Source organism: Cavia porcellus, unplaced genomic scaffold (assembly GCF_034190915.1).
Source record: "Cavia porcellus strain 051 isolate PalLab524CR breed Dunkin Hartley unplaced genomic scaffold, mCavPor4.1 scaffold_15, whole genome shotgun sequence".
Lineage (NCBI taxonomy): Eukaryota > Metazoa > Chordata > Mammalia > Rodentia > Caviidae > Cavia > Cavia porcellus.
This window is the reverse complement of record NW_026947498.1, coordinates 58,564,713-58,582,433: the sequence shown is the minus strand read 5'-3', so window position 1 is coordinate 58,582,433 and position 17,721 is coordinate 58,564,713. Positions and strand designations below refer to the sequence as shown.

At 36.4% G+C, this 17,721-nt stretch overlaps 1 protein-coding gene across 3 annotated transcripts in view; it reads left to right on the top strand.

Moving 5' to 3' along the window:
* The window catches only part of Btla (B and T lymphocyte associated), a 28,364-nt gene extending 11,285 nt beyond the window's left edge, over nt 1-17,079 (top strand). For 2 of the 3 annotated variants that reach the window (XM_063224951.1, XM_063224950.1), the window contains 6 exons: nt 4,736-5,059; nt 7,543-7,578; nt 8,270-8,305; nt 9,579-9,722; nt 11,296-11,342; nt 14,836-17,079. In XM_063224951.1, coding sequence (XP_063081021.1) covers nt 4,813-5,059; nt 7,543-7,578; nt 8,270-8,305; nt 9,579-9,722; nt 11,296-11,342; nt 14,836-15,111 — 786 coding nt within the window. In that variant the 5' untranslated portion in view covers nt 4,736-4,812 and the 3' untranslated portion in view covers nt 15,112-17,079. The remainder of the gene's footprint in view (nt 1-4,735; nt 5,060-7,542; nt 7,579-8,269; nt 8,306-9,578; nt 9,723-11,295; nt 11,343-14,835) is intronic. The other variant, XM_013151693.3, reaches the window with a different exon arrangement.
* Nucleotides 17,080-17,721: the final 642 nt, after the last annotated feature.

Below are 17,721 nucleotides of genomic sequence, written 5' to 3'. Positions count from 1 at the left end.
ATCTAAATTGTAATTTGTAGAATTTAAATTAATAAAGGTTCACTTGTTAGTTTGATAAAATTCACTTATGAGCTAGTGGACAGTTATTTTTATAAATTATTCTATCATGCTATACTAAATTTAACATTAATACCATTCAAATTACTAGTCATACGTTTCCTTTTTTGTATTCTAATATTTTTCAAAGGTTTGTTAACTTGCATATTTGTATATATAAAGTTCAATGCAAAAAATATTCATTTTAGCCACTTTATTATTTTTTCCATTTTATGATTGTTTATTTTCAATATAGAGGTAGGGGTTGTTCAAAATGCTGTAGTCTGAGTCTCACACACACTAGGTACCACCAGGTCATGGCATATACACACCATAATAGTGTACAAGCAGTTTTCTGAAGAATTTAAAAAATAAGGCTTTTTAATCTGTAGTCACATGAAAATAGATATTTCATCATATCAGAGCAACAAGTGGCTGAAGTTTCCAACCTCTTCATTAATTACTTTTGGCATTGAAAATTCTCTACTATCAGATATAAACTTTTGAAGAAAACGCCAGGAACAATAGTAACTGATAGCTGGTAAATAAGCCACAACCCAAAACAACTATGATTTTCATCCCTTTTCACAAAATATTTGATATGACAATTCTCTTGTGTCTTGAGTATCATAGACTGGATTTGCATAAGTCAGGACAGGCAGAAAAAGCTGTCAGTGTGCTTGTCAGATGGAACCTTGTAATGGTGCCATTTGATTCACTCTTGCAAACATCAGTTATAATCTCCGACAGACATCTTGTTTGTGCTCAGAAAGAATACTCCTGATGATTTAAATGCCTGCAAGCATTCGTCTGTGCACTCTTTCAAATAAGGAAAATTCCTGTGACAGCTGATGAGTCAATGATCTTCATCTTGCTGATAAGAATAGTCAAGACCCACAAGGATGTCTTCATAATCCCATCTCAAGTCAAGAATGCAGCTATGACCAGCAGCCCGCCCCTCTCTGCTGCTAATCAGCTTTGTGAACTCCTCCCAAGTGTGTAGTTACAGAAGAGAAGGCATGTTTAATTGTGCTACTGGTATCAGATGACAGCTCTTTGACTAAATAGTAGAGAAACAGGTTGTAATCAGGATAGAAATTTCAGACTACAAATGGCTTTACACTGTCAGTTACATTCTGAGGAAAGTGAAGTCTGTGTTTATATGTTAAAGGAGAGTGGTGGGAAAGAACTTCACTATTTTTATGTTTCAAACCTTAAGTTGAAGAAATTCAGTGTTGTTGAGATTAGGTGACTAACCCAGATGCAGGCAATGGATTAGCATCTGAAACAGCCATCAAATAAGTATTCTCATTTGTAACTACTTCCATGACTTTATAAATGTCCCCAGCATTCTGCATTACATTTTCTCACAGTGGAAAGGAAAACTCTTAAGTTTCTCCCATCTAGTATTTATTACATTTATTCTGAAACAGCCAGTGGTTCCGTGTCGCCTACAGAAAACCGTGTTAGCTGTGTATCAGTTCCTTGAATTGGCCATGAGGTTTCTGGACTGAAAGCCTTTGCTCTCCATTTTTTTCATTCCTAAAATATGTCCCTTGTTGGGCATGGTGACAGCCACTTGCAATCCCAGCACTTGGAGGTTGAGGCAGGAGGATTGCTGTGAGTTCCAGGCCCATCTGCTCTCATAGAGAGTTCAAGGTAGGCCTGAACTACATAGTGAGACCCTGTCTCTAATAAAACAAGAAACAAAGACAAAAACTAAAAACAAGCAAACTCTCTCCCATCTCTGCTCTCATTATAAAAAGACTATTCACTCATGGCGGTTCAACTCAAATATAAACTTCTTAGGAGGCCTTGCCCCCAAACCCCTAGCTGAGGTCAATATCCCTGCAGGTGGTATGTGCAGCTTTATAGCATTGTGTTCCCATTTATCGTGCAACATTATTTCCCATTAGAAGACAAATCCCACAAAACAGGTGTCACGTCTTGCCTCTTCCTACATCACCTATCAGATGCGAGTCTCCTCTAAACTTGCTTTCGGCTTATGTAAACTTGAAGAAAAGAATGGTAGATAGTAAGTTTATTCCAGAAAAGTGACCTCCTTGTTAGGTAATATTGTCTCCTCAGTTAAAAGGAAGCTTCCTGAGGACCTAATACCTTTGCCTATAACTGTCTTATTTTTCACAATTCTAGCGTAGTTGTAAGTTCCACTGATGAGTGGTGACTTATCCATAAAATTGAAAAGGGAAGCCCGAGGGGAGGCTGAGAGGAGCAGGGAAACGAATGTTTGAAAACAGGGTTTCACTTGGTCTTTCTGCTCCAGCCTCCTTGCCTCTGGTTATCATAAGTCTAACCACATGTAGGTGTTTATTGCTAGGTACTTCCTTGTGGTGAACTGTCTTACTCTTTCTGTTCAACTTTTTGAAAACCTCATCATTATGATTTAGCTTTTGCTTTGCTTTCATTTTTATTTTGAATTTTTGAGAAATCTTAAAGTAAACTTGTGTGAGATCTCAACATAGTTATAAGTAAGTAAGTAAATAATCCGAGGCTTGCAAAGTTCTCTGCAGGTCCCTCGGTCTCTATCTAATTCTTAGAAACTCAATTATAGTTCAGTTACTCTGAATAGTAGTTGATAAAGTATGAGTAGTGAAATATTTATTATGTATTAGGAGATTCCTAACAGTGAGGATGTTCATACTGCGAAGGGCATAAAAACAGAGCAAGACAGTGTTCTAGGTAGAGAGGTATGTGGAACCCAGGGCCAAAACCTGTCCCGCAGTTCAGCGGCTAACTACCTGTGTGAATGCACCCTTGGCCCTCCCCATCTTTACAGAGAGTTTTGACTATAATCTTAGTTACACTTATGTTACTATACTTATGATGTTGTGAATCCATTCCAATGAATGCTTGAAGATGAAGGATTTATTGAAAAAGATGGAATAGTTATATGCCTGAAAGAGTAGTTTAAAGGATAGGGTGGCTAGGAAAGAACTATGAGGTGGAGGAACAAGAACCCAAATTACTCCTTTAGACCACATGTTCAGCCTTAATTTTACTGAAAAAATGAAAAGGTAAACTGCCACAACATGCTCATGTAAAAGAAAGCTCCCTGTTATAGTTAATTTCTCTGGCGAGCTCAGGGTGTTAAGAGCCATGAGAGAATCCTCAGTGACTTATGCACATGCCATTCATACATTGTATTATGCAACTGATAGAAAAGCTTCTTTAGTTGTTGAAAACACACATCATTTCTCATTTTCCATTTATTCATGGGTCTCTAAAGGAGCAAAATTGCTCAGCAATTATCAGAGAATGAATACTGCTGCATAGCTATGCATTCTAAGTAACTGAAATTTGCCCTTTGGAAGTCAAAACATTTTCCGAAGTAATCACTCTGATTGAACACTTCTTTGCCTCAGAAATGGAAGCGATGAAACAAATTCAAATATTATTACATATCGGGTTAGTCTTGCCATTATAAAGATAATTATTAGTCTGTGCATACAGCATAATTATGCACTCTGGGCTAATTGGAAAATGATAATGGAATTGAATTATGCATAAAAGGAAGATAAATGGGATCTTTCAATATCAGTTTTGTATACTTAGAGAAGTTTTCTATGTGTCTTGGCTCTCAGGTATATTTTAGAAGTTGGGGACACAGGGTAAGTACTTCCATGATAATAAGTTAATGATAGCATAATTTATTCAGTAATATGAAAATTAAATTTTTCTGTGCTACAGACTTCATATATACTTGGCAATTACCAACTGGAAGTTCATAGATGGAAGACCTGTTTGCAGGAAAAAACTGTCTCCCCAAAACAAAGGGAGTCATGATTTCAGTATGCCAAGCCAATATACAGAAATTCCAAAAGAGGTGGAATTTGGAGAAATTCCATGGAGAAACATGAAAATTCAAATTACTTAAGAATATTTTATCTTTGGATGATTATCTTGAATTGCATGACTCCTATCACAAAATATCATAGAAAAACGATTAAGATGGCTTTGAAAAGCAAGTGAAAAAATTTCTAATACCAAGAATTATGGGAAGTGATTGCCTGAAAAATTCTCCTTTTTGTATAATGTGATATATCACAACTAGCCATAGAAAATATGATTACTGCTTAAGGAATGAAATGAATTACTTGGCATGGTGGTGCACGCCTGTAATCCCAGAACTCTAAAAAGCTGAGACAGGAGGATCATGAGTTCAGCTTCTGCCTGAGCAGCTTATGAAGAAACTGTCTCAAAATTAAAATAATTAAATTAATTGAAAGGTTTGGGAATGACGCTTAACGTGAAAGCCTTGGGCTCAATTCCCAATATGGAAAAAAGTGAAAGTAATAATATGAACAAATGATTATTGAAAAATAGAGTAATAAGAAGAGTATGACTTTAAATCTTAATTCTCTTAATTATTAGCATATTACTGTGGGCAAGTTCCTTACTATCTCAGTATCTACAGAGCAATCTTACTAATTATATTATTTTTCTTGAGAAGATGAATTGATTTGATTTTTAAAGGCAAATATTCAAAATAGGAAATAAAAATGTTTTCTGTGGCTATTATGAGCCAGGCCTTGGCCTAGTGAAGTTTAATGACTAAAATGGTATCTAGGAAAATTCTGAAATCATACCTGAGAAATATTTGGCAAACTATTTTGGAGGGGCATGTATGGAGTCCTTTCAGAAGAACAGATTTTATTTTAATTTTTTTATCCTTCTTTAGGAGAGGAGTCATGTGCTGTAGAACTTCGTATTAGGAGAAATTCAGAGCACACTGTTGCGGCAAGAACTTTTTTTAAAATGGAATGTCCTGTGAGATACTGTGGTCACAGACCTAATGTGACGTGGTGCAAGTTGAACGGAGCAGACTGTTTCCTTCCCGAGGACAGATTTCGGATACGCACAAGTTGGGAAGAAAGATTCAATAAGTCGATTTTTATGTTACATTTTGAACTAGTGCTTCCAAGTGACAATGGCTCATACCGCTGTTCTGTGAATGCCTCGTCTCATGTAATTCATTCCCACTCAATAACCATCCACGTGACAGGTAAGTTCTTGAATCTCAGGCCATCTAATGTTTTTCTCATATTTTCAAGAAATGGAAGATCCAGATTCTTGGATCGTTATGTTAGAGATGGACTATCCTTAGCCCTGAGGGTGTACCACACTCTCACAAATTATGATGTGCATGAATGCACATATGTTTGATCTGAGTGAGGTAAACAAGATAAAAATACAGTGAAAATTACTGCCTCTGTCTTTAAGGATTATTAAGTCTACTTGATAAGTCCACAAGTATGTCACTGAAATAGTGAAAAATCATACAAATAAGTGCCAATAATTATAGATAGCAATTTATTTTTTGTTTTTTTTTCTTTTCATTTTTTTCTTGACTATGGTAGATTGTTGTTGAAAAAGGCTATGTTTGTGATAGTCAAATAATTTGCATAGTTGTGAATAATTCACAGTTTGCTTAGAACTGCAAAGAATCTGACTACAAAGTTAGTTCTTAGGAACAGATAGGGCTTCAGTGGGTTCCCAGGACCGTGTTAGTACGCTTTATAGTAACTTAGGAAAGACAGGTAAGAGGTTAAACTTGGAAACTAAAATGAACAAAACATGGGAGAGAAGTAAAGAGGGAGGAATAAAAGACAGAGGGAAAAAAAAGCTTGGTAATGAAAATGTCAGAGCCAAAATCTTACTCTGGTAAAGGATTGAATGTTTTTAATCCTAAGTAAAAGAACAGGACAAAGTTGCCTGCTTTTAAATAGTGAAAAATAAAAAGTATCTAAATGGAAGTGGGAGAAGTAACTGTCTCTATTCACAGAAGATAGGATGCTTAAAAATTTGCAAAAAAAACAAAAAAAAAAAAACAAAAAAAACCCCCAAAAAACTCTACTAAGTTAGTACATGAATCCAGCAAAGTTGTAAGACACAGGATCAGCACATAAAAATTAGTGGCATAGCAATGAACAATCTGAAAAGAAAATTAAGAAAACAGTCTTATTTATAATGCCATCAAAAAAATAAAATATGTAGACATAAATTTAACCAAAGAGGTGTAAGACCTATAAATTACTCTAAGTATGGCTGAAAGAAATTAAAGAAGATATAAGTAAATGGAATAAATGTCATTATTGGAAGATTTAAGATTGTAAAAATGACAATATTACCCACGATGATCTACAGATTCCCACCAAAATTCCAACAGATTTTTTTCTGAAGTGAAAAAACTGATCCTAAAACTCATATGTTAGAGACCCAAAATATCTGACAGTCCTGAAGAAGAAGAAGAAAATTGGAAGAGTAATACTTCCTTTTGGCAAAATATACTATAAAATCATAGTAATCAAAGCAGTGTGTTACTGACATATGTGGAGATGTGGATATCAATATAATACAACTGAGAGTCCAGAATAAACTCATGTATTCATGGTCAATTGACATATGACAACTGTCCATACAATTCTTAAATTTCTTCAATAAATAGCAACCTGAAATATAGCAAAGTAGTGGAGCTCTCATCTAGTATGTGCAAGGCTCAGTGTTTGATCCCAGTACTGAAAAACAAAACAAAAAAAACCACAAAATAAAACAAATAGTGTTGGAATCATTGTATGTTCACACACAAAAGAATGAATTTGAGCCTGTAGCTCACAACAAAAGAAAAGAAATATAAGTAAACCAGAGGTTTAAATATAAGAACTAAAAACTGTATCTATATAGAACTATAAGCCTATATATAAAACTGTGCCTTTTTTGATCTTGAATGTAGTAATAATTTCCTAGATACGGTTATAAAATGTTAGGTCACAACAAAAACAGATAAATTAGGCTTCATAAAAATTAAAAACTTCTGTATCAAAGGACATTATCAAGAGAGTAAAAAGGCAGTCCATAGAGAGATAGACCTTTGAGAAAAGGTTCGCAATTTACACTGTAACCTAGAATATATAATAAACTCCTACAACTCAGCACAAATAGACAACCTGATTAAAAACTAAACAGAGGATTTGATTAGATATTTCATTAAAGATATACAGATATCCAATAGCAAATTAAAAAATGCTTAGTGCAAGTCAAATCAATACTACAATGAGATAGATAACAATGCATACTCAGTAGAAAGACCAGAATTTAAACAAAAAATGAAAATTAAAAAAAGTGTTAGCAAATGTCTAAAAAAATCTTAAAACTCTTACATTGCCTGCGAAAATGTAAATTGGTATAGTTACTTCAGAAAAGTCTAGTTTGTAAATCCCAGCACTTGGGAAGCTGAGGCAGGAGGATCATTGAGAGTTTGAGGCCTGCCTGTGCCATAAAGTGAACTGGTTATGCTCCGGAGTTATGTTTAAGGACCATGATTTTTGTAAATAAAATTTGGATATATGACAATATATATTATTTTCTCTATTTGAAATATCTAACAGCACATTAGGATGCTTTTGTTTTTCTATCTGTCCCTTCTTTATTATTTATAAGAATCGTGGGTTTTTTTTTTTTTTTTTCTGTCTTTTTCCTTTTTATCAGTACCGGGGATCAAACTCACGACTGCCTGCTTGCAAGGTGGGTGTTTATGCCACTGAGCTAAATCCCCAGCCCCCAAGAATCGGTTTTTAGAAGAGAAGGTATATGAGAAGGTAGAGGCTTGGATGCCCTTGGAAAAGCAGTAATCTTCTGGAATGAAGAAAAGTACTTTGCAAAACAAAGCAAACTCAAGGGAACAATTGAGAGAGCTGGAGACTATGCCTAGAACAATCATTGGCTTGCACTGTATTCTGAACCTGCTCTTGGTCAGTCTCTGATTAGGAATTTCCCAAAGGTCATTGCCAGTGTAGAGTGAGAGACAAAGTCTGTTGCAGTATCAGCTCCTGGAATGCCTCCAAAAGCACCCCTTCCTGTGGCCTTCTGCAGTCCTTTGGAGCACCTGCAGAATATGTGTCTGTTATTGCAATCGGCAGAGGTGGCAGCAGCAAAATGAATCAAAGCAGACAGAGGAAGGTTATCCTGTATTTATCCGGTCTTTCTTTGAGCCTGAAACTAACTCAAGGATTTATTCTAGGTTCCAAGACTTCAAAGTGATGGGTACAGGAAATTAAAGTACATGAACCTCACTTAGTTTGGGTTACTGGATTCCCTTAGTGTGCAAATATTGCCGTCTTCTCCAGGGGGAAATCTGACTTTATAAATACCTGAGTTTATATCCTCCCTGTTTTCTGAAACGATTTCAATTCTTAATATTGTTTTTCTGTTGCAGAACAGGCTCAAAATAATTCAGAACACGCTCTAACAAGTAAGTACCAAACTAACCAAATAAAATGAACAAGGTTGTTTGATGGTTACAGAAATAACACAAACTGGTTTTTCTTATTTGGTAGAATTTCTTTGCCGTAGATTTATCTATTGTTTGCTATCCAAAACCCTCCCCCAGGCAGCTGTGTCTGCTGCTGGGGCAATGATTTGGCTCATTGCCCAACCTAAACTGCAGCATGAACAGAAGAGCCCGTGTCTCCACTACGTAACCAGCTTCAGTTCCCTGTGATCATTTTTATCCCCAAAATCACGGAAGCAAATCACATGAATTGTAATAGAGTACTTTACTTCATACTTTTCTTTCTGTTCAACAGTAACCCAAAATAAAAAAAATAGAGCTTATGTTGTAATCCATAATACATGCACATTTTAAAAAAGTTCCACAAAGCCATACTTATGACTGGGTTTTTCTATTGACTTTTGGGCTGGATAATTCTTTGTTGTGGTGAGGAGAAGGTATAGAGTGTCTTGACTTTGTATGTGCCCTACCCACCTGTGACAACCAGAAATGTCTCCAGACATTTTCACACGTTCCCTGTGGTGGGTACCAGGGAGGGCAAAACTGTTCCATTTGAAAACCATTGCTGTAGTACATGTGATGCATGCTGATATTTTCTATTTTTTTTTTTTACATTTAAAAAAAGAAGTTACTTCTGTTCTACTGAAATATTTTACATGGTAATAATAAGTTGCAATCAACTGTGAATAAATAGGATCTTAATGCCTCTTAACACTGACCAATATTAATGGACATTAACTGTATGTCAGGGAAAAAATATCTGGGAAAACGGAAAGTGTCAAGATACCAATGAATTATAAAACAAAAGAAGAGCCTTTAGTGTGAATTTAATGTGGGAAACATGAGGACTCCCAACTGCTACCCTGCAGGTGTTTGACTTTGGGAAATGCTTGGAATAGTAACCCTCTTCTTAAGTCGCAGTAAGGGACAAAACAAATGGCTCCTCTAATTTCTTCAGGTGGTGAATATGAGCACTAAGTTAGATACTGTAAGCAAAAGGGCTTGGTGAATGCTTTTGGAGGGTTTTTATAGAGGCTATTCTACAGATTAACCTTAACAAATGAAAGATTTTTACAAAAGATAAAAAGGTGTTTGAGGGATCTGAGGCGCCCAAAGGGAGCAGAAACATCAGCCTGAAATTCCCTTTGTTCAGGTCCTGACAGTGCAGAAGGATGTTGCGGATCCTAACATAGCTCAGACTCGCTGACTGTTTTTAGCTTTAACTAAATTCTAGATACAACCAGTGTCTCAGAACCACCCTCCAAAGAAGAGATGGCGGATGTGCTACGGCTCCTGTACAATCTGCTTCCTTTGGGGGGATTTCCTCTGCTCGTCATTGCCTGTTTTTGCCTGTTCTACTGCCTGAAAAGGCACCAAGGTGGGTTCTGTTTTCCTTCTGTCCCTCTAGATGACGAATTTGGAGTTCTGTTTCCTGAGACTGATAAATTTTAATTTGGCTCTTGTTCCCCGCTCTTTCTCTGATAAACAGTGAATAATGATTTCTTGAGGCGCCTACTCATATTTTCACTGAAAGGTCTACAAGAACTGATTTGGGCTCCCTCTAGTCACGGGAGACATGTTCCTCACAGCACACTGCACCCCTCGAGGCTTTGACTGGGGGGCACTCAGACAAACTTTCCCATTTTATTTGCATCACTGATAAATTTGTATGAGGAAGAGCTCTACTAAAGTTTAGCAGAGTTGGAAGAGAGGTTGAAATAATTTCTCACATCAGCATTGTCCAAATTAGTCTACTCCACCCTGTTTTTCACAAGTACCACACCATTCTAATCACACCCACTCCTACCTAAATAAAGAACTAGTGTCCCCAGAGAGAAACCATGTGTATGCTTTCTACTTCCTTTGTAAACACATGCTTGAACTGAATCCTCCCTCGACAGTATTACATCTGAAATGAAAGATATGTGCAAACAGGGATGGAAATGGGATGAAGCTACAGATAAAGGCAGAGAGGGGAGAGGAGAGAGAAAGGGTTATAAAATAAATTAAGATGTGTTAATTACATATCCCACCTCCCTACATGGAATCTAATCACTGTTCACAGCAAATATGTAACTTACATATGTAATAACTTACAAATATGTAATTACTTACAAATATGTAATTAACATAACTTACAAATATGTAATTAACATAAAAGCTTGAAAGAAAAAATTTCATTTGGAAAATATGTTTGGCTATGATGCGAGAGGTGCACTATTTTGAAAAAAAAATCCCTTTCTACTTTTGTAAACATTTTGTCATTGTCGCCACCCAACTCTTAAACACAGAAAGAAATGCATGAAGAATTCTGTCCTGTCTCTGATCAAGTCCAACTCAGTTTTCTATCTCTTTCCTTCTTTATCCTCTCGTCTGTCTTTGCATCTTTTTTCCCCACAACACCAGGTACTGTGTACCTGTAAGGGGTGAGCTAGGCAGACTAAGTCTTTTTCAGTTGGAACAGGAGAAAGCTTTGCCTGAGCAGAAGAGCTTCTGGTGTTTAGGAGGGAAGAGATCCAGAGCTAGATCCTCTGGCTTCCTCCCTCACCCCAGCTCTCGCCTGGGACTCTGTGGCTCTTTCCATAGCCTGTCTACAGATTCACTAGCAGAAGGTTCTAGCTATGTAGGTATATAGACATATTTATGGTACTGAGTATGTGGAATGTGCCCAGAGCGAAAACTTTCAACTTTTTCAAAGTGAAGCACTAGAATCTGGCCCTTCCTCTTGGAGCTGACACTGAGCTCTGTGTTGTGAGTTCAGGCAGGGAAGTGGGCAGCATGAATCCTTACCAGATGAGATGTGCATGGCGTAGCAGCCGAGGCAAGTCCATTAGTCAAAATTAGTGACACTGTTGCCGGTGTCCAGCATGGTAGGTGAGTGTGGGGAGGAAGGTGGCTTGCCTTTACTTTCTTTACTCGTTTTGATTGCTTTTTTTTCTTTCATCTTCCAGGGAAAAGGAAGAAGACTTCTGATATGGCAGAAAGGGAAAGTAATCTGGTATGTTTGATGTATCTGTTAGGACATTTTGTATTTTACCAAACTTATATATTGTTCAATAGTTCATATATTTGCCATGATCCAGGCACTGTTATAGATAGATAGATAGATAGATAGATAGATAGATAGATAGATAATAGATAGATAGATAGATATGCATTTTTCAAAAATGCAACAAAGGTTGCGATAGTACAGAAGGCAATCCAGTCAAAAAACAGGCTCAGCTCTTGCCTGTTACGTGTTTTTAGCTATTTTTTAGTCTCATGAAAGCACCTGTCTGTCACAGTGATGCATGTCTGTAATCCCAGCACTCAGGAGGCGGAGGCAAGATCACTGTGAGTTCAAGATCAGCCTGGGCTACACAGTGAGTTTAAGGTCAGCCTGAACTGCATAGTGAAATCTTGTTTCAAAAAGACAAAAATAAAATAAAATAAATTAATAAAAAGTACCTGAAACTCTTTGGAAGAGGGTTAGTGAAAGAACAACCCATAAATAACCTCATTGATGGGTAATTTATCACAATAAATCATAGCACAATCGTGATATGGGATTTCTTCATAAAATATACCAGCAAATAGAGGCATGAGCCTGGCCGTGGTCATTATGTGAAGTCCTTGTTAGTGTGTGTGGGTGTATCAAGGAAGAGGAAAAAGGAGAGGGCATCTGGAAGGCAATGTTTCTTACAAGATCTGGAGAATAAATTTAGGCCTTTCTTTTGGATTGAAAGTTGTATGAATATTTGAACTAAAGGAAGAATGTAAGATGAGCCAATACATTTGTGAAAAAGAACCTTGAAATTCCTTACAAATAGTCACAAATGAGGTACCATGAGGGAACTTGGTGTGTGTGTGTGTGTGTGTGTGTGTGTGTGTGTGTGTGTGTATAGCCAATAATTCTACATATAATATTAAATGCCATTCAACACTCCCCACTGAGCTGTCAAATTTTAAACCAAGGCAAAGGCACTCATCTTGGTAAATGATATTAAGGCTGTAAGATCAGTAGCCACTGTGTTCTGTGTTAAGGCCTTGTCTTCTTGAATAGGAAAATTTTCTTAAATATTATTTTCTTTGTTCCTAAGTGTATGGCAATTTAAAAACTACATTATAAAAAAAGCTACATTCTATCACAATCAGGCCCATAAAATATGAAACTTTTAAACTAATAATCTAAGTATTTTACTCTGTAAGTAAAACCCTGGTGAGCTAAGATGTAGTCAGATTTTTCCCTGTGTAAGTTATGAAAGTTATGATTTATAGTTGAATTCCTGAGGATTTTTCTATATATGCAGTTATTTGGGAAGTTTATCTTTAGGTGTTCTTTTCTTGATGGGAATTTGAAATTCTTTCTTCATTTGAGTTGTTTACATAGAAAATAGTAAAGGGATACTATCGGTCCCCGAGATTAAATGTTTCGGAAGAAGGAACTTGTTAAAGGAAAGGAGACTTAAAAACATGGATGTTGTGAGCCATAAATCATGAACAAGTTTAAAGTGAAAGTGAAGGCAATTATATTTGCCTGCAAAAGATATTTGCAAACCATGATGCACATGTTCATTGTACCTGACAAGTGTTCACATGAGATGAGGAAGATCCAGGCTTTAAGACAAAAAGAAGAGGCAACTTGCATGGGTCAGCATTTTTTTGAGATAAGTAAGGCTTCAGTAGGCTCATGGAAAACTGCCTCAGATCAGTGTGGTTACATTTGAAAATCCATTGAAATATCCACGTCAAGGACAAATTATTTTCTCTGGAGTTTTTGCAGGCTCACAGAATTTTAACAAAGTACCAAACATTGTTTCATATTCAGTTCTTGAAGCAATAAACAGCAGCTTATCCCTGTGAGCAAACCTCTGAGGCTTACAAAAGTTTTGCTACAGCTAAAGTTCTGATCTTATTCCAGAATGTTCTTTGGAGAGTACAAAAGTACTTGTGTACTGAAAACCACTCAATTATGTATTAAAAGGGTGGGTTTTATCTCTCTAAATATCTTTTAAAACTGTAAAGTACCATAGGCTTGTCAGGAGTTCTCTGTTTCTCTCTTCTCTGTCACATCATGTTGCACCAGCCATGTGGCCGTGTGGCACCACTGCTTTGATGGATTGTCACAGGAGTTTCAGAGGTAGAGTACTATGTTCAGTCTAACAAAGTCATCCATGGAATGAGCCAATTTTCTGAGGGAAGGGGGCCAACTAGCTAAATTGACAGGCTTATGCAGGTTGAAAAGTCTGACAGGAATCTTGTTGATATACAGAAGACTTTCGGTTGTTTTTCATATCGCCTGACGATCTTCAGTGTGTTGTTTGCTGACTTGCCAGGTTTTATTGTGCAGAGGTAGCACGCTTTGCATCTGAGTCAAGCAACGTCTGCTTCTTTCAGTCACAACCTTACCATAAATGTGAAGTGGTTACCTCATCAGAGGAAAGTACTGCATGGCAGTTATTACCTGGCTTCTCAGCATAGGGCCAGGTGCCTAGTTGGTAGAACTCTGCTGAGAAGATGTACTGTGCATCATGCTGCAATGCTGTACTACATATAATACAAATTACAGAGGGAAAAACAAGGTATAGGGACTATCAAAGATTATGAACTTTATAACTAAGAAGTCAGGTCAAATTTTAAGAACATAAATTGACTAGTAAAATTAAGCATTGAAATAATTACCCCTAGAGTTAATATGATCTCTCCATTTTTACCAGGTAGGTCTTTTGTGTAGCTATGAAGGTCTAACACCTAATAGAAAACATCAGGATTCATTTTATTTTTACTTGCCTCAAGTTCACTAAGATATTTAACACTACTCGAAAGTGTACAAATATTCTTGTGATAACAATAAAATTGGAATAATATTTTAGAACTTTAAGCTGTCTACCTCTAAAACTGACACTGATTTTCCTATCCTAGGACTCAAATCATAATTAATCTTGGATAATATAATAGGGGGTATCTGTTCTGTGTTATACTTAGTCTCTCTTTATTTTATATTACATTTCATACTCCCAATGGATTCTAAGATGCTTGAGATTTTATGTGGTATTTTATTCTTTTCTCTTTAATTTCAGTTATGTTTTTTTTATCTTAAAGAGCAAATGAAAAATGTTCCATATATGGTTGCATGGGCCTATAATCCCAGCAATCTGGGAAAGTGATGTAGGAGGATTGCAAGTGTGCACCTACCCTGACCAAATTAGTGTCATAAGGCAACTGTCAAAAAAGGAGGTGCAGTGTAAAGACTCTGAGTTTGTTCCTCAGCACTGAAAACAAATACTGTATCACCTTCAAAAGTGATTCCTGGTAAAGTGCAAAATAACTATTTGGGAAGAATATACTGGTCCCTAAAATGTTCATCCTTTAATAATCAAGGGCCTGCTAAAAATATAAATATTGGCAGCATCTGTGAAGAATGGTAGGTTATTTTTTTCAATATATGACGCCATTTAGCCTTTCACAGTTTGCTAATGAATATATATTATCATATCTTTTTTCTTTTACAGGGTAATGTTATCCAGCCCCTGACGTGTGAGCCAACGGAAGTGAACACCAGGCAGAATTCCCAAACACCACCACTGGAAGCTGAAATGCACGACAGTGACCCCTGGTTCAGGACACAGGAAGGATCTGAAGTTTATTCTAATCCACACCTGGAGGAAAATAAACAAGTCATTGTTTATGCTTCCCTGAACCATTCCATTATCAGAATGAACCCAAGACAGGCAAGCAATGTGAAAGAAGCACCAACAGAATATGCATCTATATGTGTGAGGAGTTAAGTTTGGTCTTGATACCAGGCGGGGACCACTGAAGGATCAGAGCGTCAACACCATTCTCTCACCTGAACAGGACAACCAATAATATGCTTCAGCTTGGCGGATTCTCACTTTAGAGTGGTTCTTGTTGGTGCTTAGATTTTAAGGGTCCAAAGAAGGTATAATTAAAATTTTCCTGAAAACTTCTTTAGGAACTTCTGTACTATAGCATTGGACAACAAAGTATTTTGTTGTAGGGCATTTAATGTTAGCTATATTTTACCTAATATATCCACTCAGTATTTCATTTGGAGCTACCAGAGAGACCCAATAAAAGAGGTTTGTGTTATCTTCATCAGTTCACTACACACTCTTTAAAAATAAAGGATGTCTTAATTTGACTATAGGTACAGTGATGATTGTATGTTTACAGTCTGTCTTCCATAATGGGAAAACTTCTTATGTCATTCTCAGGCTAGTATTTCTTAGATATAAAGAAAAATTAGTATACACTTATCTAAGAAGAGGAAAAGAATAACTGTTACAGATATACACATCAGAGTACAGATATGAAACACATTGACTGGATGTGGGGCAGATGTGCTTCCCATGCCTGACAAACAAATTTTTATATCTGTTCTGTTAGGTTGGAAAGCAAATATAGTTAATAATGGAGCAAAGAATGTAAAGTAGATTTATGAGCAGAGGGGTAGCTCAGTATTTGAGTGACACAGACTAATGTATATGAATGTGACATAATGCTGCTGGATGAATATCCTTGTGGACATCTGAATACAGCATACAAACCAAGGAGGAAAAGTATTACTGGACCCGTACAGATTCAACTTTTAAATTGCCTCATGTTTGACCTGATAACAAATTAAAAGGACAATTAATGAAATGGAAAAGATTTCAGACTATTTAGTTGGTCAGCAGGGGTCCACATAATTTAAAAGACAGCAGCATCTTGTTTTTCTAAGAAATCAGAGCAAATCAAGTATAGTGAAGTCTTACAGTTTGATAATCATTCATTTTAAAATACTGGCATGGCAGCCACTTAGGAGATAGTTTTGAATTTTCTGAATTTCTGGAATACTTGTGTCTAATTATTTCGAATATAATATACGACTTGGTTTAAAAACTTGAGGCTAGTATTCTCAGGAGCTGCTGCTTAGTAATGCAGTTGTCCTCGTACAAAGTAGATGACAAAAGTTAGGAGTCACTTGAACAAATACAGAAGCTGCTGAGCAGATGAATGTGATCTGTGAGTGTGCAAGTGTGTACATGTGTTAGTGTATAAAAGGGGTAAATGACTTAGGGAATGGTACACGGGAAACTGATCAAATTTTCAGTTTGCTCAGGAAATGTAAAGTAGTAGAATAAATGAGTCATTATAGAAGAGAATGAGAAATAATGAGAGTAAGAATGTGCATAGACAACACACACACGTGCACACACACACAAGCCAAAACTAAGTGTTTGGTGTGAAGCTTTCTTAAATAATGCTTAGGTGAAGTTTTAGTTCCTTGGATTTGGGGCCGCAGATACTGTTTCTGAGTCAGTGTTATCAATTCAGCATCATCACACCTAGAATTCTAAAGCAACAGATTCTAGGTAGGCTGCTGTAACCTAGCTTCATCTGTGGGCAAGTTATGTAAAAGAGATATTAGAATAGCTGCTCACTGTGTTTTTAAAAATAGAAACAGGAAGCATGAGAGGAAATGCGTAGCTACCCTCTTATCGGATAACACCTAAGTGAGTTCTTTCATAATCACTTCTAATTTAAAAGATGAGTATTTCTGTCTACTGTGTTTGGAAATGCTTAACATGTTTTACAGCAAAAGATAATATTGGTAATGATTTCACCTCTGTAAGTGACTCACTATGTTTGTACAAAACTTGTAAAAATCATGTGGTTTATGGTTTTATTTTTTCTTAATCATGTCATAGATACAGATGCTGTTTCCCCAAATAAATCTATTCAGCATTGTTTCCATGATTAATTGATTAATGTATAGACGGCAGACAATTTAATGATTCTTCGTACATTTTCATCTTAATTATTTCCGGTGTGAAAAGAAAGTTATTAAAACTTACTTTATATCAATTTGTTATTTGCTTTTGTATCAAAAAGATGTGTGAACACAAAAGTAATTCTCAGATTTCAAGGTACATAAAAATAGCCTGAAGAACTTTTAGAAAGAGGAGAAGCTTTCTAAAGTGCAGTTTTAGGTTCAGAAGTATGAAGCAGAAAGCACAGGGATTTACCATATCCCCTCCCCAACACAGTCACAGCTTCCGTTATCATTGATATCCTGAACTACAGTGCATTTGTTAAAACTGATACTAGGATGTCTATTAACCAAAACTATTAATTTGCTTTAGAATTTGTATTTGGTGTTGTCATTTTGGAGTTTTGACATATAGAATGACCTGAACCCACCATTATAGTGATACCTAGAATGGTTTTACTGCTTGAAAAACCTTCTGTGTGCTCCTTATTAATCTCTGCCTTCCTCCAAATTCCTGGGAACCAGTAATCTGCTTATTGTTTGATCTTTTCCAGAATGTGATATTATTGGAGCCAGAGCCTATGTAGGAATGTTAGTTTGGCTTTTGTCACGTAGTAATGTG